Source organism: Macaca fascicularis, chromosome 9 (genome assembly GCF_037993035.2).
Source record: "Macaca fascicularis isolate 582-1 chromosome 9, T2T-MFA8v1.1".
NCBI lineage: Eukaryota > Metazoa > Chordata > Mammalia > Primates > Cercopithecidae > Macaca > Macaca fascicularis.
The window spans coordinates 15,885,349-15,905,728 of record NC_088383.1 but is presented as its reverse complement, the minus strand read 5'-3'; the positions used below and the strand labels follow the sequence as shown (position 1 = coordinate 15,905,728).

General features: G+C 44.1%; 1 protein-coding gene across 4 annotated transcripts; it reads right to left on the bottom strand.

The window, feature by feature from the left end:
• Positions 1 to 943: 943 nt before the first annotated feature.
• Positions 944 to 20,363, bottom strand: MEIG1 (meiosis/spermiogenesis associated 1). Of its 4 annotated transcripts, none has more exons than XM_005564690.4 (3): positions 20,203 to 20,363; positions 7,465 to 7,631; positions 944 to 1,292 (listed from the first exon to the last, which is right to left on the bottom strand). In XM_005564690.4, the coding sequence occupies exons 2-3, from the start codon at positions 7,600 to 7,602 to the stop codon at positions 1,164 to 1,166; spliced, it is 267 nt and encodes an 88-aa protein (XP_005564747.1). In that variant the 5' UTR covers positions 7,603 to 7,631; positions 20,203 to 20,363; the 3' UTR covers positions 944 to 1,163. The 4 variants fall into 4 exon arrangements, with proteins under 4 accessions (XP_005564747.1, XP_005564745.1, XP_005564746.1 ...); XM_005564688.4 differs by lacking the exon at positions 20,203 to 20,363 and adding an exon at positions 14,975 to 15,198; XM_005564689.4 differs by lacking the exon at positions 20,203 to 20,363 and adding an exon at positions 14,842 to 14,903.
• Between the last annotated feature and the right edge of the window lie 17 nt (positions 20,364 to 20,380).

The window sequence follows — 20,380 nt, the reverse complement described above, 5'->3', positions numbered from 1 at the left end:
GTCCAGTTGTTGGGACAGATATGTTACAGGTCGCTACCATGACACTAGCATTTGCACCGAGACTCCTGTGGCCATCCTCTTTCTTTCATGAACATACAGGTCAAAGGGCTTTGTCATGTCTGGCAGCCCTAGTGCTGGCGCGTGGATTAAGGCCTTCTTGCTTTTCTTGAAAGCCATATCCTGTTCTTTTTCCCAGAGGAGGAGCTCCTTTTCCCCTGCTTTCGAGGCCGCATATAAAGGTTTTGCTAGGAGCCAGTACTTGGGGATCCAGATGCGGCAGAAACCAGCAGACCATAGGAATTCCTAGACTTGCCGCCCTGTGTCTGGCAGAGGAATGCTACAGACAGTCTCTTTTCACTCCTGCCTAAGCTAACTCGCCCTTGGGAGATGTAAAAGCCAAGATACCAGACTCCTTGGCTACAGATCTGTGCCTTTTCCTTAGATACTCTATAGCCAGCTTTCCACAGCCCTCAAAGGAGGCTCTTCATTCCTTGGATACATTCTTTTCTGATGGGTGTGGATAGCAATGAATTATCTATGAATTGCATTAAGACACATCTGTCACTAGGTGGCGTGAAAGCCTTTAAGTCTGAGGCTAGTGCTTCTTCAAAGATAGTTGGGGAGTTTTTAAATCCTTAGGGAAGTCTTAGTCCAGGTATACTGAGATGGGCCTCAGAGGCAAATGTCTCAGCTTACAGGGGCTAATCTGATGCAGAAGAATGCATCTTTAATGTCCAAGCATGTGAACCAAGCAGCACTAGCAGGTATTTGTCCCACCAGCAGCACTAGCAGGAATTTGTTTTATTGTTTGGTTTTTTTTTTTTCCTTATGCGCTTGAACCCGGGAGGCAAAGGTTGCAGTTAACCGAGATTGCACCCCTGCATTCCAGCCTGGGCAACAGAGCGAGACTCTGTCTCAAAACAAAACAAAATGGACAAAAAGAGCAGGACCAAGAAAGTACAACTTTAATGCATTTAAAGCCAGTTCTTAGAACAGGACAAGGTGATTAACAGATGCTAATTCTCATGGCTTTTGTGTTTCACAAAATAATAAACTGAAGATTGCATTTTGAATTATTTCGTAAAATGACAAACATTTACACGATGTAGAAGGAAATGATGAATTCTTAAAGTATAATTGACAAGTAATACAAAGAAGACAGGCTAGTAAGCATAAATTTTCACTTTGTGGACTTCCTTGTCATCACATTCCCTCTGTTTGTTGTAGTAATAGAACGTATTGTCCCTTCTCTGAAGTTTCTTCACATATCCTGTCTCTGGCCAACGATCTACCTGCACACCAAGAACCAGAGTGCAAATGTTACAGTGCAGGGTTGATTTTTATCTCATATTTTACTGTCAAATAGTTAAAAAGTATGACTTACACCAACAAAGTATAAGATTAGATTTTAAAATGCTTCAGCTTTTAAAGTATTATACTCACAAGACACATCTTACATTGCAGCCTTATGCTGTAAGATAACTAATTCAGGCCCAGTGCAGTAGCTCATGCCTGTAATCCCAGCACTTTGGGAGGCTGAGGCAGGTAGATCAATTGAGGTCAGGAGTTCAAGACCAATCTGGCCAACATGGTGAAACCTGTCTCTACTAAAAATACAAAAATTAGCCAGGCATGTTGGTAGGTGCCTACAATCCCAGCTACTCAGGGGGCTGAGGCAGGAGAATCGTTTGGACTCTGGAGGCAGAGGTTGCAGTGACCCTAGATGGTGCCACTGCACTCCAGCCTGGGCGACCCTGTCTCAAAAAACAACAACAAAAAAAAGATGACTAATCCAGTGCTTTTCTCTAGAGCCCAATTTCTAGGTTTATTTCATTTTACTTTATTTTGGAGACAGAGTCTTGCTACATTGCCCAGGCTGGCCTTGAACTGCTGGAGTCAAGTGATCCTCCAAGCTCGGCCTCCCAAGTGCTGGAATTATAGGCCTGAGCCACTGCACCCAGCTTCAATTTATAGATTTAAATTTCAATACTGTGGCCAAGATAAGAGAAAACATTCAAAGTAATTGAAGGTTCATTTATCTTATGTTTACAGAAGATTTCAGACATTCTAACTTCTAAAATTAATACCACAGGAAGAAATTAGGGGTAAGCCCAGGCTCCATTTTGAAAGCAGTGCCTGCTGATTGTTGATGACTACACAGTGAATAAAGCAAGCAAGTCAAGAACTATCCAAAGTTGTATATGCATTTCCTTCTGCCCCAATTTCAAGTTCACCTTGAAATCCATTTTTTTTTTTTTTGGAAGCAGGGTCTCACTCTTGTCTCCCAGGCTGGAGTGCAGTGGTGCAATCATAGCTAACTACAGCCTCAACCTCCTGGGCTCAGGGGATCCTCCAGCCTCTGCCTCCTGAGTAGTTAGAACTACAGATTTGCACTATTATGCCCAGATAAGTTTTCTATTTTTTTTTTTGTAGAGACAGGGTGTCACTATGTTGCCCAGGCTGGTCTCAAACTCCTAGCCTCAAGCAATCCTCCCACCTTGGCCTCCCAAAGTGTCAAAAATCTTTTTAAATTTCTCCTACCATTCTTTACTATTATTATTATTATTATTATTATTATTATTATTATTATTATATGTTGCCCAGGTTGGTCTCAAACTCCTGGGCTCAAGTGATCCTCCTGTCTCAGCTTTCCAAAGTGTTGGGATTACAGGTGTGAGCCACTGTCCCCAGCCATCTCCTACCATTCCTTCTTGTATACCATATTGGATTGCGTACTCTATCATTTGGCTTGGTCTAATTTGGAGATCTGTCTCCCCACTTCCTCTTCAATGTCATCCTTTCCTGGGGAGGTTAATGTATTTTGCTACTGTCAAATATGTTCCTTTCAGATTTCGTGAGATGCACTTGATCATGACCAAAACCTCATTATCTGGGTTGTAGAAAACCAAATCCCGCTCTTCAACACTGTCTATACAGGCAGCCCTGCACCTTCACTCCAAATCTCGCTCTTCAACACCGTCTGTGCAGGCAGCCCTGCACCTTCACTCCAAATCTCGCTCTTCAACACCGTCTGTGCAGGCAGCCCTGCACCTTCACTCCAAATCCCGCTCTTCAACACCGTCTATACAGGCAGCCCTGCACCTTCACTCCAAATCACGCTCTTCAACACCGTCTATACAGGCAGCCCTGCACCTTCACTCCAAATCCCGCTCTTCAACACCGTCTGTGCAGGCAGCCCTGCACCTTCACTCCAAATCCCGCTCTTCAACACCGTCTGTGCAGGCAGCCCTGCACCTTCACTCCAAATCCCGCTCTTCAACACCGTCTATGCAGGCAGCCCTGCACCTTTTCTGTTCCCCATGAATAAATCTCAGCTTTCAGTAGGAAGAGGAGATGAATATACCATCTGTGTCCACAAGTCTTTTATTTTCTAATAACACATCTTCATGTTTTGTGTCATCTCATTTACTTATGAATTACCGAGAATAGGTAACAGCGTATCTGAGAAGCCTTGGCAGGCCCTCTGACATACATTACAGAACACCAGCAGTCCTTTTCACCACTGAGGCCAGGCCTGCCTGTGTGGCTTCCAATACCTTTGGCAGGGAAAGGAGGTGTTCTCAAGACTCCATTACAGCCCTCTTCCCCCCGGTGCCAGGAGCAGATTCTCTGAAAACCGTCTGATCCAGTGAGAAAACAATACAACCATTGCCTCTTCTGAACATCTGGAGCTAAGCTACTTTATATGAGATAATCCTTAGGACAGCTAGGTTGGTCCTATGCTTGTTGACTTCTAGACATTTTTCCTTTTGATGCCCCTTGGCATCTCTGAACTTTTTCTTCTTCTTGACTTTCAACTTGATCATTTTCATTTGATCTGGGAAACCTTCTTAACTGTGGTGAAATGGAATGAGATCCTCAAGTTCAAGGACTTTCTCCTCAGGAGGGAAGGTCAGCAAGCACTTTACCACCAGGCAACAAAAAACTTCTCTCAAACCCTCAAACCACTGCACACTAGGAGAAACATCCCACCCAAAGCAAGCCTTCAGCCACCATCCTATCAATCCCTAAAGACCCACTGCAAATATCTCTGGGGACATGAAGCCCTCTCTGAGGATTGTCCCTGGAAGGAAGTGATTTTGCTTTCCTCTAAACCCCTGTGCTTCTTTTTGTTAAGGCACATATACTTTGATTTGTGTAAGGTTTTATTGTTCTTGTTACTTATTTCAGACTCTAAGATGATGAGATTAGTAAAAGTTATAATTTACTAACACTTGTTCCTTCAGTCAACAATTTTTTTTGTGGGGGAGTCTCACTCTGTCGCCCAGGCTGGAGTGCGGTGGCATGATCTCAGCTTACTGCAACCTCTGCCTCCCAGGTTCAAGTGATTCTCCTGTCTCAGCCTCCCTAGTAGCTGGGATTACAGGTGTGCACCACTATGCCCGGCTAATTTTTTGTATTTTTTAGTAGAGACAGGGTTTCATCATGTTGGCCAGGCTGGTCTCTAACTCCTGACTGCAGGTGATCTGCCCGCCTCCGCCTCCCAAAGTGCTAGGATTACAGGCGTGAGCCACTGTGCCCGGCCCAACAAATTATGAGCACTATAACGTCAGGCACTTCAAACATGTGATTACATTTAATTCTTGTGACAATTTTCTTTTCTTTTTTTTTTTTTGAGACAGGGTCCTGCTCTCTCACCCAGGCTGGTGGGCTGGTGTGCAGTGATGTGATCACAGCTCACTGCAGCCTCCATCTCCTGCACTCAAGCAGTCCTCCTGCCTGAGCCTCCCAGTAGCTGGGACTACAGAGACACTCCACCATGCCTGGCTAATTAAAAAATTTTTTTGTAGAGATGGGGTCTGTGTTGCCCAGGTTGGTCTCGAAATCCTGGCCTCAAGCAGTCCTTCAGCCTCAGCCTCCCAAAGCACTGGGCTTAGAGGCGTAAGCCACCAAACCTGGCCACCTATGAGTCTGAGGCCTGTATATCTTTAGGGGCATCCCAATCTTAAGGCAGGGTATGAAGCTTATTTACTTATTTATTTATTTATTGAGACAGAGTTTCACTCTTGTTGCCCAGGCTGGAGTGCAATGGTGTGATCTCAGCTCACTACAACCTCCACCTCCTGGTTTCAAGCAATTCTCCTGCCTCAGCCTCCCGAGTAGCTAGGATTACAGGCATGCACCACCACGCCTCGCTAACTTTGTATTTTTAGTAGAGATAGGGTTTCTCCATGTTGGTCAGGTTGGTCTAAAACTCCCAACCCCAGATGATCCACCTGCCTCGGCCTCCCAAAGTGCTGGGATTACAGGTGTGAGCCACCATGCCCGGCCCAAAGCTTATTTTAAACAGCATAACAATGATAATGCTTCTGTTTTATCTATTTAAAGGTCTTAGATGATACAGTAATGAAAATTATCGTTGGCAATGGGGATAGAGTATAATGGTTGAGAAGACAGATATATGGAAGGCACAGTAATCAATCTTCACTTGATCAGTATTTTGAATTTTATTATTAACCCCAATAATGTCTGCTAAATTAATGTCTATTAAAGAGGCAATAACATTTTAATTCTGTATTGCCTCCATTATTTTTCCTATGTACTTTTTAATTTTTAATTTAATTAATTAATTAATTAATTTGAGATGGAATCTCGCTTTGTTGCCCAGGCTGGAGTGCAATGGTGTGATCTTGGCTCACTGCAACCTCCACCTCCCAGGCTGAAGTGATTCTCCTGCCTCAGCCTCCTGAGTAGCTGGGACTACATGTGCCTGCCACCACGCCCAGCTAATTTTTGCATTTTTAGTAGAGATGGGGTTTTACCATGTTGACCAGGCTGGTCTCAAACTCCTGACCTCAAGTGATCTGCCTACCTCAGCCTCCCAAAGTGCTGGGATTTCAGCTGTGAGCCACCGTTCCCAGCTTCCTATGTACTTTTAAAGGAATTTTTAAGTACAGGTCAAAGAATAGAATAAAAGAAAAAGAAACAAGAGCTTATAGTGATTTGCAAAACCTACACACTAGTCTCTGAAAAATGATGAGTTAGTAAAAAATAATGAAAAATAAACTAAGTTAATAAACACTGTTATAATCCCAAATCTAAAAATTAAAATATATTTATTAATACTATGTCATATTTTACAATACAGTTGACCCTTGACCAACGCAAGTTTGAACTTGGGGAGTCCATTTATACATGGATTTTTTCAAAAAATGTTGAAATATTTTTTGAGATTTGCAATGATTAGAAAAATTTTGCAAACCACACAGACTAGAAATATAAAAAAAAATTTAGAAAAAGGTTGTCATTAATGCATAAAATATATTAAGATATTAGCGCATTTCTGGGTTGATCAATTGTTTACCATATGGGCAAGTCCTTCTGTTAACACTAGGTTACTAGTAGTTGTTCTGGGGAGTCAAAACTTATACACAGATTTTTGACAGCATGAAGCACTGAACCCCCTTGTCCCTGTGTTGTTCAGGGGTGAACTGAATTTGTAAACAACATGTCTCTTAAGAGTCAGTTGAACCCGGGAGGCGGAGGTTGCAGTGAGCCGAGATTGCGCCAGTGCACTCCAGCCTGGGAGAAAAAAAAAAGTGTCTTAGTAGTCAACAGAATAAATAAGAAGAACCAGACAGTATAAACGGGAGCCAAATCTAGACTTTGGTCTAGCCTTCGCAAAGGAAAGCTAGATCTCTACTCTCTCAGAAAAGTCTGGGATATACTACCAAAGTCACCAGTTGTTTCAACACTTTTGTTTATAAGGTATAATCGCCACAAACAAACAAACAAAACAATTTTAATCTCTTTCTAATTCATGGTTAAAATAAAAAGTAAAAGGAGGGAAATAATAGTTATCCCACAAACTGATTATCTGATAATAAAATCACCTGAGTGAGGAAAAAAGATTCTTTTTTTGTGGTCTACCATAAAAGATTCATTTAGCAGAGCACAGCTGCTCAATAAAACATAGAAAATTCTGAATGTGCCCAGCTGAATGACCACCTCTTCCCTCACTCTGCCTGCAAATCATTCTTCTGGGCCTCTCCCCCTCAATAAGATGAGAAAGTCTGGCTGGGTGTCATGGCTATTGCCTGTAATCCCAGCACTCTGGGAGGCTGAAGCGCGTGGATCACTTGAAGTCAGGAGTTCAAGACTAGCCTGGCCAACATGGCAAAATCCTGTCTCTACAAAAATACAAAAATTAGCCAGGCGTGATGGTGCACACCTGTGATCCCAACTACTTGGCTGAGGCAGGAGAATCCCTTGAACCTCAGAGGTGGAGTGAGCGGAGATTGCGTCACTGCACTCCAGCCTGGGTGACAGAATGAGACTCTGTCTCAAAAAATAGAATAAAATTAAATTAAATTAAATTAAAATAAATAAAATGAGAGAGTTGGAGTAGAATTCCCTTCAGTTATTCTCTGGTTGTTCATAAAATACTTTTCAGCATCTGAGAAACGCACTTCTAGTTGAGGTTTGTAGAGGCATAAATCTTACCACAGAAACTTGTTTCACTTGTTTATATTCGGTTTCATCCCGATATCCCGCTTGTTGAAATCTGTACAGATTTTCTATCTCTTCTGACCATTTTTTGGCACGACTTATTGATTTTGGTTTTACGTCAGAACTAGCCATGGTTACAGAGGCCTTATTACCAAGAATATCTGAAAGATGTTAAGACAACATTAATAGATAATGTAATAATGACAATTTTGAAATTCCCTTTAAGAATAAACAAAACTACCACTTAAAAATTATACTTAGAGTTGAGAATCCCATTAAATATATTAGTTTTTAAACACATAATTCCAAGATTAAGAAGGATTCATGTTCTATTTTGTGGGGATAAATCTGTAACAAACAAACAAAAAACCCCAAGTACCTGAAAGATACATAAAAGTCTATTTCTTTATCAATAAAATCACAGTCAGAGTTGGAGTTACGGAGTGATGTTTTAAAAGCTGTATACGAATACTGGAGTTCCAGGTAATAGTTTGCACATTTCTGAAAACATGCTCAATAGATTGTCAAAATATCCACCACCATTCCATTTACCTATGTTCAAAACTGCATCTCTCTCTCTCTCTCTCTCTCTCTTAATACGGGAATGTAAGATCCATCTTCTCACTCTCTTCCCTTTCTTGTTTCGGGGAAGGAATGGTTTATTCTTTTTTTTTTTTTTTTCTTTTGAGACGGAGTCTCGCTCTGATGCCCAGGCTGGAGTGCAGTGGCCTGATCTCCGCTCACTGCAAGCTCCGCCTCCCGGGTTCACACCATTCTCCTGCCTCAGCCTCCCGAGTAGCTAGGACTACAGGCATCTGCCACCATGCCCAGGTAATTTTTTGTATTTGTAGTAAAGATGGGGTTTCACCGTATTAGCCAGGTTGGTCTCGATCTCCTGACCTTGTGACCTGCTCCGCCTCGGCCTCCCAAAGTGCTCGGATTACAGGCGTGAGCCACCGAGCCCTGCCATACCTGATTTTTTGATGAACCAATGTGAGAAGATGGACTAACACAGATTCCATGCACACCGTGTGGCTGTCGTGATACTGAGATCATGGATTTAAAAACAGTGTAGGAGGTCACTAATAGTCTTGGAAAGTCAGATATATGATTTTAGTTCATGTAATCATCTATTCACCAAATTTCCATAGCAAGTTTTTCAAAGGCATAATCTTGTACTTGTCTTCTCAGCTACTTATTTTATTAACAAAATACATCAGTCATTTAACTGAAATAAAGTGTCCAGAATTTTCACTATGATTCCTTGAATCCATTCTTCTATTAAAATATATTTCTATTGGCTGAAACACTAAAATTAAAGTCAGATCCTGTAAATAAATTAATATTTTTTGAATTTTTTTCAGTCACAATGACAAATGCTCATTATGTTAAAAAGGTCAAGAAATACATTAAAGTATAACAAGGAAAGTCTGGACATGGTGGCTCAGGTCTGTAATCCTAGCACTTTGGGAGACTGAGGTCAGGAGACCTGAGGTCAGGAGTTCAAGACCAGCCTGGCCAACATGGTGAAACCCTGTCTCTACTAAAAATGCAAAATTAGCCAGGCGTGGTGGCACATGCCTGTAATCTCAGCTACTTGGGAGGCTGAGTCAGGAGAATCGCTTGAACCTGGGAGGTGGAGGTTGCAGTGAGCTGAGATCATACCATTGCACTCCAGCCTGGGCAACATGAGCGAAACTCCTTCTCAAAAAAGAAAAAAAAAATTAACTGGGCGTGGTGGAAGCTGCCTGCAATCCTTGCTACTTGGGAGGCTAAGGTTTGAGAATTGCTTGAAACCCAGGAGGTGGAGGTTGCAGGGAGCCAATACTGCTCCATTGCACTCCAGCCTGGGTAACAGACTGAGACTCTGGCTCAAAAAAAAAAAAAAAAGCATATATATATATAAAGGAAAAGTCAAAATAAGCATCACATCAGTTAGAAATATCCATCCTTCATACTGGGTAAAAATTATGCTAAATATATGATGAATTAACATAGACTTGAAAGTTTTATTTAAAAAGATTTTATAATAAATGCTTTTACAGGACATAAATTTAGCTTTACTTGGATTTAATAGGTGAAAAACAGGGAATGGAAATAAAATGGACAGACTTGCTGAATTTCAGACATATATTTCTTCAGTATGAAAGATGTAGCCTAAATGTTCCCTTAGTGGTTAGTAAAAAAAAGATAATGAAGACTGTTAGGAGGCTAAGTCACAGGTACAAATGGACTCTTTTCTATGAAAAATAAGAAAGTTGGTCTAATGCTCTTCCTATTTAGATTTGTGTTGAATTACTTAACATTCTAAAGATTATAGTGTTTACGTTGTTTTTTGTTTTTGTTTTTGTCTTTTTGAGACATAGTCTCGCTCTGTCACCAGGCTATAGTGCAGTGGCGTGAACTCTGTTCACTGCATCCTTCGCCTCCCAGGTTCAAGTGATTCTCCTGCCTTAGCCTCCTGAGTAGCTGGGACTACAGGCACGCACCACCATGCCCAGCTGATTTTTGTATTTTTAATAGATGAGGTTTCACCCTTTTGGCCAGGATGGTCTCGATCTCTTGACCTCGTGATCCACCCACCTCGGCCTCCCAAAATGCTGGGATTACAGGCATGAGCCACCGCGCTGGGCCCACTGCATTCTGAAATCATAATTCCCAGAGTTGTTTGAACTTAGCTCCAGATTTAAATGAATCTAAATGAAGGCATGAGTCACACAGTTCTTACCCTGATAAAAGAAATTATTTCAGTAGCATTAGTATTGCTGTTTGCATTTTTTCCAATGTGCATACCAACATGTACATTGATCAGATCAAAGAAAATCAGAGTTTTGTCAGTGTGTTGACTTCTTAAAAACTTTTGATCTTTAGTTATTGACTTAGGCTCAGACCCATGTTGCATTTTAAGGCAATTCTTTTTTTTTTTTTTTTGAAATGGGGTCTCACTGCATTGCCCAGGCTGGAGTGCAGTGGTGTCATCTTGGCTCACTGTGGCCTCCTGAGTTCAAGCGATTCTCCTGCCTCAGCCTCCTGAGTAGCTGGGACTACAGATGCGTACCACCCCACCCAGCTAATTTATATATATATATTTTTTTCTTTTTTCTTTTTCTTTTCTTTTTTTTTTTCTTTTGAGACGTTATCTCGCTCTGTTGCCCAGGCTGGAGTGCAGTGGTGTGATTTCGGCTCACTGCAAGTTCCACCTCCCGGGTTCACACCATTCTCCTGCCTCAGCCTCCCGAGTAGCTGGAACTACAGGTGCCCACTACCATGCCTGGCTAATTTTTTGTATTTTTAGTAGAGATGGGGTTTCACCGTCTTAACCAGGATGGTCTTGATCTCCTGACTTCATGATCCGCCCACCTTGGCCTCTCAAAGTGCTGGGATTACAGGCATGAGCCATCACACCTGGCCACATTTTTATATTTTTAGTAGAGATGCGTTTCACCATGTTTTGCAGGCTGGTCTCGAACTCCTGGCTTCAAGTGATTCGTGTACCTCGGCCTCCCACAGTGCTGCGATTACAGGCGTAAGCCACCACACCGGGTTCAGTTTTATAGTATTATACGAATTTATGTAAAATTTGGAACACTTGGCAAAACAATAAATAAGCCATGCTTCAGTGAAACCTTTGTCCTTTAACGCCATTCATTCTAGTGGGAAGTTTGCTACTCCACTGTTGCACAATATACTAGCAATACACCAGCTATGACAAAGAGGTGAGTTGGACATGTGATACAGCCCAAGAATCCATTCATATATATAATATGATATATTACACAGCAATATAGATATGTTACACAGGAAAAAGGTTCTAAGAAATATTAAAGAAAAAAGTTAGGCCAGGCATGGTGGCTCACCCCTGTAATCCTAGCGTTTTGGGAGGCTGAGGTGGGTGCATCACCTGAGGTCAGAAGTTCGAGACCACCTTGACCAACATGGAGAAACCCCATCTCTACGAAAAATACAAAATTAGCTGGGTGTGGTAGCGCATGCCTGTAATCCCAGCTAATCAGGAGGCTAAGGTAGGAGAATTGCTTGAACCTGGGAGGCAGAGGTTGCAGAGAGCCCAGATCGTGCCATTGCACTCCAGCCTGGGCAACAAAAGTGAAACTCTATCTAAAAAAACTCTGTCTAAAAAAAAAAAAAGTTAGTGAACTCACTGTATTACAATACTTTCAGGACAGGAACAGACTGGCTCACGCCTGTAATCCCAGCACTCTGGGAGGCCGAGGTGGGTGGATCACAAGGTCAGGAGTTCAAGACCAGCCTCGCCAATATGGTGAAACCCCGTGTCTACTAAAAATAATTAGCTGAGCATGGTAGGTAGCGGGCATCTGTAGTACCAGCTACTGGGGAGGCTGAGGCAGAAAACTGCTTGAACCCAGGAGGTGGAGGTTGCAGTGAGCCGAGATGGTGCCACTGCACTCCAGCCTGGGTGACAAAGCGAGACTCTGTCTGAAAAACAAATAAATAAATAAAAACAAAAACCCTTTCAAAATTAGTCATATTTTTATATGAATTTAGTGACTGTATTACTTACAGGACTTTTACAGATGAAGCACATGCAGTGATACAATCTGAATCTTTGTCTTATCCAGGCCCTTTTTGCTTTAGGCTTGACTTTTTGCTCATATTCATTCAAAACATATTTTCTTGAATGCCATCTATGTAACCTTTTGTCACTTTCAGCTCAGAAAATTACAGCAACTATACATAAAAATGCTACATTTAATAGATGAGCAGAAAATATGCTGTATTCAATTGGACTGTGGGGAAAATCACCACTTTTCTCAGTAGAAATAGACATCTTCCAGTTATTATTAAGCATTTCAAAATTTTATTTTCCCAAAATACTTAAAGAGAATATGAATGTAAATTTCACCATAATAGGAACTCTAGTGACTACCGTAACTATGCTATATAAGTGGTGGTGGTGGAAATTCTTTTTTTTTTTCTTTTTGGCCTTTCATTTTATTAAAAACACAAAATGAAACTAAAATTAGGAAAGATCAACTTACAATTCCTTGATAGATTTTTCAGTAATTCTATAGGAAATTCAGTGGCGGTACTAATTCTGCTGGCACTCAGCACCTGCAGACTGAGTGGTTTCTTTACTGGCAGTTGTGCCAAAAAAAGAATTGATAAAAAATACATTCAATGGCTGGATGCAGTGGCTCACACCTGTAACCCCAGCTCTTTCTGAGACCGAGGAGGGAGAATCATTTGAGTCCAAGAGTTCAAGACCAGCCTGGGCAACATAGGGAGACCCTGTCTCTACAAAAAATAAAATTAGCTGGGTGTGGTGTCCCATGCCTGTAGTCTCAGCTGTTGGGGACGCTAAGGTGGGTGGATTGTTTGAGCCCCCAAGGTTGAGGCCACAGTCAGCTGTGATGGAGTCACTGCACTTCAGCCTGGGAGACGAGTGAGACCCTGCCTCAAGAAAAAAATAACTTAAAATTAAATAAAAATAAACATTTGGGCCAGGCGCGGAGGCTCACGCCTGTAATCCCAGCATTTTGGGAAGCCGAGGCAGCTGGATCACCTGAGGTCAGGAGTTCGAGACCAGCCTGGCCAACGTGGTGAAACCCCGTCTCGGGGCTGGACACGGTGGCTGACGCCTGTAATCCCAACACTTTGGGAGGCCGAGGTGGGCGGATCATGAGGTCAGGAGATCGAGTCCATCCTGGCTAACATGGTGAAACCCCGTCTCTACTAAAAAAAAAAAAAAAAAAAATTAGCGGGGCGTGGTGGCGGTCCCCTGTAGTCCCAGCTACTCCAGAGGCTGAGGCAGGAGAATGATGTGAACCTGGGAGATGGAGCTTGCAGTGAGCCGAGATCACGCCACTGTACTCCAGCCTGGGCAACAGAGCAAGGCTCCATCTCAAATAAATAAATAAAATACAAATACATTTGATGTCTAAAATACCAAGTTGTATCTCCACAAAAAGGAAACAGCAATGCCTGAGTTTCTGGTTTGTAAAACTGAATTACATGAAACAGAGTTTATATGCATATGGATGGTCCCACAGAAAGGTTCAATTCGCATCTCCACTTTACCATGGTGCACAAGCAATATGCATTCAGTAGAAAGTGTAATTCGAGTACCCATACAACCATTCTGTTTTCCATTTAGAATGCAGTATTCAGTAAGTTACATGACATAGTCAACACTTTATTATAAAATAGCCTTTGTGTTAGACGATGTTGCCCAACTGCAGGCAAGGTAAGTGTTCTGAGGACGTTTAAGTTTGGCTAGGTGCATTAAATGCATTTTCGACCTACCATGGGTTTACTGGGACATAACCCCATGGTTCAATAGAGGAGCATGTTATGTTCTTTATTATTTTTTTGAGACTGAGTTTTGCTCTTGTTGCCCAGGCTGGAGTGCAATGGGGCAATCTTGGCTCAATGCAACCTCTGCCTCCCGAGTTAAAGCGATTCTCCTGCCTCAGCCTCCCCTCTAGCTGAGATTTCAGGTATGCGCCACCACGCCCGTCTAATTTTTTTGTATTTTTAGTAGAGACGGGGTTTTTCCATGTTGGTCAGGCTAGTCTCGAACTCCTGACCTTAGGTGACCCGCCTGCGTCAGCCTCCCAAAGTGCTGGGATTACAGCCGTGAGCCACCACGCCCGGCCTCGAGCTTGTTATTTTAAAAACCCACCATCTGAAATCCCTGACAATCTAAAGTTGTAACAGAAGCTTCTGATGTAGCCAGCCACCCAAATTCCTTTTTCACTTCCCTTCCACTCTGAAAAGTGCGTTTACTTTTAGTAGTATTAAAACTTCAAGAGCATCAGCCTCCCTTATAGTCCGTTTTTTTTTCTCCTGTTAGGTTTCTGTTTCTAAAAGGCAGCAGGAGTAGCCCTGTAATCAGCACGTAACCTTAGGCAAGGCCATGAACACGCCTCGGCCTGTTTCCTTAACTGAAAGAGAAGCATTAGACGGTCTCTAAGGTCCTGGAACTCCCGTCCGCTGTCGCTGGGCGTTCATTTGAAAGACAAAAGCTGTTCCCAAAGCACGCCTGGCGGTCCCTGCTCCGGGAGTGCAACCTGCATATGTGCAGCACAAAGCCGCTCCCTTCCGGCCCCCACAGCTAACCTGCAGTCCCCATCCCTCCAACTTCCTTTCTGCCATAAATTACTCAATGTGTGGGAGGTGAAATCTGCCTGAAGAAGGCTAGGATGGACAAAGCACAGTATTCCAAAATTTAGGGTCCAAATCAGAACCCTCGGAGTCGCGGCTCCTAAAGCCAATGGGGTCCGGGGCAGCCCAGAAACTTCCGGGAGAACCGGACTCTGAGATTCTGGAACGGCCAAATAGTGACCCGCTTCCCTGAAAAACACGGAAGACACATGAAAACCACGGGATCACCTGGGCAAACCTCAAGAGACACTAGAGAACTGCGGGGCGGAGAAGGCGAAGCAAGGACTTCCGGGGTGGGGCTACGGCCGGGGCGCAGGGGTTGGCGGGCATGGTCCCCGCCTCCAGCGACGCATCCACCCACCACTGGGTCCAGCTCTCCGGTTATCCTCGCTCCGCCGAGCTGGAGAGGCCGGGGGCGCCCGGGAGCTCACAGGCGGGCGTGGCGGTGCTCGCGTTCTCTATTCGGGATCCTAGGGCAGGGCCAGCGAGAGGCCAAGTGTTGTGGCCTCTGTGACCCTCGCGTCTCTTAGTAACGCGGTGGAGGGCAGGAGTTCCCGGCTCCTTCAGGCCCCGCCCAGCTCGCTCAGGCCCCGCCCCCGGGAATAGGCTTTTATGCGCACGCGCGAGGGCTGGAGCGGGTGCAGGCCTAGCTCACTGTGCCAACGTAGGTCTCACGTAGGATCGCTGCCAGGGGTTACCCCTGAGCAGATACGGAGGGCGAAATGCGTTACTTTCTGCTCCTTGAATCCCAGATACAATTCCCTATGAAAGCTAATCACAGCATGGAGACTACTGCCGTTTGTAGTTCCTGATAGTAGATATCTCCTATCCATTTGCCGGGAATGAACCAATCCAGAGAGTCGCCATAGTGCCTGACAATCAGTAAACCTACAATAAATGGTATCTATGGCTTTAATTATTTTTTCTAGCATTACCTATTACTATATTACAGTACTATTTTAGCGAAAAGTAATCAGATTCAAGATACATGTTTTTGTTTTTGTTTTGAGACGACTCTCGCTCTGTCCCCCAGGCTGGAGTGCAGTGGCGCGATCTCGGCTCATTGCAAGCTCCACCTCCCGAGTTTACGCCATTCTCCTGCCTCAGCTTCCCGAGTAGCTGGGACTACAGGCACCTGCCACCACGCCCGGCTAATTTTTTGTATTTTTAGTAGAGACGGGGTTTCACCGTGTTAGCCAGGGTGGTCTCCATCTCCTGACCTCGTGATCCGCCCGCCTTGGCCTCCCAAAGTGCTGGGATTACAGGCCTGAGCCACAGCGCCCCGCCAAGATACATGTTTTGAAGGTAGAGCCATCAGGACTTGTAAAATTGCTGAATGAAAGAAAGGAGCAGCTGTGTGCTGGAGCCAGCTCATTAGAGCTCTGGAGACTCAGTAAGTAAATTTTTAGGAATTTTTTTGAGCCAGTTGTTAAATACAAGCCATGAGCTGGAATCAGTGAAGATGACAAGGGCCTCGGGCACCTGCCCAAAACAAAACAAAAACAAAAACACAAGCCATATTACAAATTAAATTATGTAAACTTCTAAATAAATGAGTCATACTAAGACAAAGGCAATACTTAGTAAAACTAAAAAAACTACTTACAACTACCAAATTTATCTCTTCAGCCCGTCCTTCTCTGAACTTTAGATCTGCATATCAATGTATATTCAACATCCACTTGGTTGTCCAAAACAACCTCTCCAGACACCTCCCTGTCAAAACAAAAGCCCTGCTCCTTCTCCATGTCTTTCAGTAGATGAGGCCTAGAGCCCTCTCTTTCCATATCCATCAGTGCAACCTGCTGGCTTTATAGCTTCTACTCAAGACATCATCATTTTTCTCTTTTCTGGTAATTACAACCATTCCCAACAGCTCTCTGTGCCCCCTCTATAGTCTGTCGTCAACACAACAGTCAATGCAGTCCATTTAAAACCTAAGTCAAGGCCGGGCGCGGTGGCTCACGCCTGTAATCCCAGCACTTTGGAAGGCTGAGGTGGGTGGATCACAAGGTCAGGCGTTTGAGACCAGCCTGGCCAATATGGTGCAACCCCGCCTCTACTAAAAATACAAAAGAACTAGCTGGGAGTGGTGTCGCGTGCCTGTAGTCCCAGCAACTTGGGAGGCCGAGGCAGGAGAATTGCTTGAACCCAGAAGGTGGAGGTGGCAGTGAGCAGAGACTACATCACTGCACTCCAGGCTGGGCATAGAGGGAGACTCCATCTCAAACAAAACAAAACAAAACAAAAAAACCTAAGTCAAATTATGTCAGTCCTCTGCTCACAGCCTTGCAATGGCTTCCCGTCTTATGGAGAGTGAAAACCAGAGGCTATACAGGGTGAGCAAAGTCCTGCAAGATTTGCTGCCAACAACCTCCCTCCTTCCTCTGTAGCCCTGGATCATTCTGCTGCAGCCACACTGGCCTAACAGTGCCTAGCACACAGTAGGTGCTAAAGGGATATATTTTGAAGGAGTATATTTCATCACTGCCCCTCCAATGGTGTGGAGGCAGCATGGCATGGCGGCTAGCAGTGTGTTGTCAGAGACCACAGTGTCTAAACGTGTGGTGGCCTTCTTGGATTTAAATCTGAGCTCTACTTACTAGCAACATGACCCTGGACGAGCTACTTAACCTCCGTTTCCTCAACTGGCAAATGAGGACAGAAAGTGTACCTGCCTGATGGACAGGTAGGATATGAGGATGAAATAATAAGTATAAAACACTGATAACATCTGGAACTACACAAATGGTAGACAGTAAATACTTCCATTAGAATGTACACTCCCACGTCCACAGGAATTTTTGTCTGCTTTTTTATTTATTTATTTTGAGACCTGTCTCTTTTGTCATCCAGGCTGGAGTGCAGTGGCGCCATCTTGGTTCGCTGCAACCTCTGCCTCCGGGTTCAAGTGATTTTTGTGCCTCAGCTCCCAAGTAGCTGTTATTGTAGGCACACCACCACACCCGCCTACATTTTTTTGCATCTTTAGTAGAGATGGGGTTTTGTCATGTTGGTCTTGAACTCCTGGCCTCAAGTGATCCGCCTGCCTTGGCCTCCCAAAGTGCTGAGATTACAGGCAGGAGCCACCAGGATGGGCCACATTGTTTGTCTACTTCGCTCACTACTGTATCTTTAGTGTCTAGAACAGTGTCTGATACACAGTATATGGTCAGTGAATGATTTGCTGAATTAAGCCTCACCATCACATTTCCTGCAGTATTGCAGCAGCTTCCTACCTGAATTCCTGCCCCAGACTTTCTGAGTGTTGTGGTTTTTTAAATTTATTTTTTATTTTTATTTTTTAATTTTAATTTTTTTTAGATGGAGTTTCGCTCTTGTTGTCCAGGCTGGAGTGCAATGGTGCAATCTTGGCTCACTGCAACCTCCGCCTCCTGGGTGCAAGCGATTCTCATGCGTCAGCCTCCTGAGTAGCTGGAATTACAGGCCCCCGCCACCTGTAATTAGCCTGGCTAATTTTTTTATTTTTAGTAGAGACGGGGGTTTTCCCATGTTGGTCAGGCTGGTCTCGAACTCCTGACCTCGGGTGATCCGCTTGCGTTGGTCTCCCAAAGTGTTGGGATTACAGGCATGAGCCACCACGCCAGCCCTGAGTTTATTTTTAGACTTGAATCCAGTGGTTCTCAAACTTTAGGATCCACTAGAATCACCTAGAGGGTGTGTTAAACTGTAAACTGCCAGGCCCCACTCTCCAAGAGTTTCTGATTCGCTAGGTATGGTCTGGGCTATGCTTACCTATCTTGCTTATTTTCTATCCTGTCTTTCCCTTTGTCGTGACTCTATTTCCCTTTGTTTGTACTGTATCCATTTTGGAAAGAGGAGGAGATAAATAAGTGAGCAGATAAATAAGATCACGAGCATTATCTTAACCTGCCTTTCCTGGAGCTCCACCACGAGATTTTTCAGACACTAGACTCAGCAGAATTTGTTGTTAGGTCTCCATAATCCTGCCAGGGCAGTTGTTCCCATGTGTTCTAAGACAAACCATCAAAGTTGTTGCCAGTAGTATACTAGCAGGATATTTTACCTAAATTAGTGATTATGTTGTGTATACCTTTCCATGTCACCCCTCCTCCCCCTCCTCAAGATTTCATGGGAATCCGTTTTTGAATAGAACTCTGAGTATCATGACTACAGGAACAAACTGACATTCACTAAGGATGTCATTCTGTTTTGTTTTTTGAGAGAGAGTCTCTGTTGCCCAGGCTGGAGTGCACTGCCCTGATCTAGCCTTACTGCAAACTCCGCCTCCCAGGTTCAAGTGATTATCCTGCCTTGGCCTCCCGAGCAGCTGGAATTACAGACATGTGCCACCATGCCTGGCCGATTTTTTTTCTTTTTAGTAGAGATGGGGTTTCACCATGTTGTCCAGGCTGGTCTTGAACTACTGACTTTGGTGATCTGCCCACCTCAGCTTTCCAAAGTGCTGGGATTACAGGCATGAGCCACTGTGCTGGGCTGGTATGGCATTCTGATTCCTGACTTCCCTGATCAGAAATCTTTGTTCCTGGATTTATTCTCATGTTACTTTGCATCTCTGTGGAAGCATTTATTTGCCGTATTCTGCAAACATGTTGTCCCCAGATAGATTCAATGCTACCCGAAGGTTTGTCACCATGCTGTGCACAAAGCGGGACTTCAAGTGTTATGGAGGCCCGGAAGGCCGGGTACAGTGGCTGACGCCTGTAACCCAGCACTTTGGGATGCCGACGTGAGCGGATCGCATGAGGCCAGGAACTCGAGACCGGCCTGGTTAACGTGGTGAAACGCCGTCTCTGCTAAAAATACAAAAATGAGCCAGGCGTGGTGGCGCATGCCTGTAGTCCCAGCTACTCTGGAGGCTGAGGCAGAAGAATCGCCTGAACCCAGGAAGCAGAGGTTGCAGTGAGCCGAGATGGCACCACTGCACTCCAGCCTGGGCGATAGAACTAGACCCCAACTCAATAAATACATAAAATAAAGTAAAAGTGTTCTGGGTTGTTTGTGTTTAATTATACTAAGGAGATTTGATAGGAAGGAGCATAATAAATGTCATGGTGATTATTTGGTGAATTTTAATACAGTACTTTAACAAACATTTTCATAAAGTTGCTTTGGTTGTTAAAAAATTTTAGACCTTTCCTCCCATCTTTTTTTTTTTTTTTCAATACATCATTCTAACTTCCTAAAAGTATAGCTCAAAAAGGTGGGGGACCAGGGCAGAGGCCAGCAGCGAAGACATTATTCGGATCTTATTTGCCCCAAGACCACACAGAGATGACTTCCTCAGTTTTAGATTATAAAAACGGAAGAGGGAATCAATAGTTACTGAATCTACCATGAGTCAGTTACAAACTTTTTCATACAATCCTCACGGTTATCCCACAAGGTTAGAAATTGGGAACAGAAAAGAGAGGGGAACTGAGTTCGGATTTCAGGGCAGCAGTAGACAAGCAGGAAGCGGAAGGAAGAATGATTACTAAGCGCAGCTCCGCAGCCTACTCGCCTAGTCGGCTGGGGCTACCTGCGCTGGGAGTTTCGATTTCCCTTCCCGCGACTGCACCTGCACAGACACGGGCAACGCCTTACCAGAGCAACACCTGTGTTTCTTTGGCAGGAATAAGCCTTGCACTGGGCGGGGTCACGGCCCACCGCATGCTGCATAGCGCGGGTGATTTAAAACCCGGCAGCCGGCGCCTGGGACCCGACCGGATGCTCCTTGGCGTCGCCCCGGGTCTCCGGACTCCTCTGATTGGACGTGGCTGCG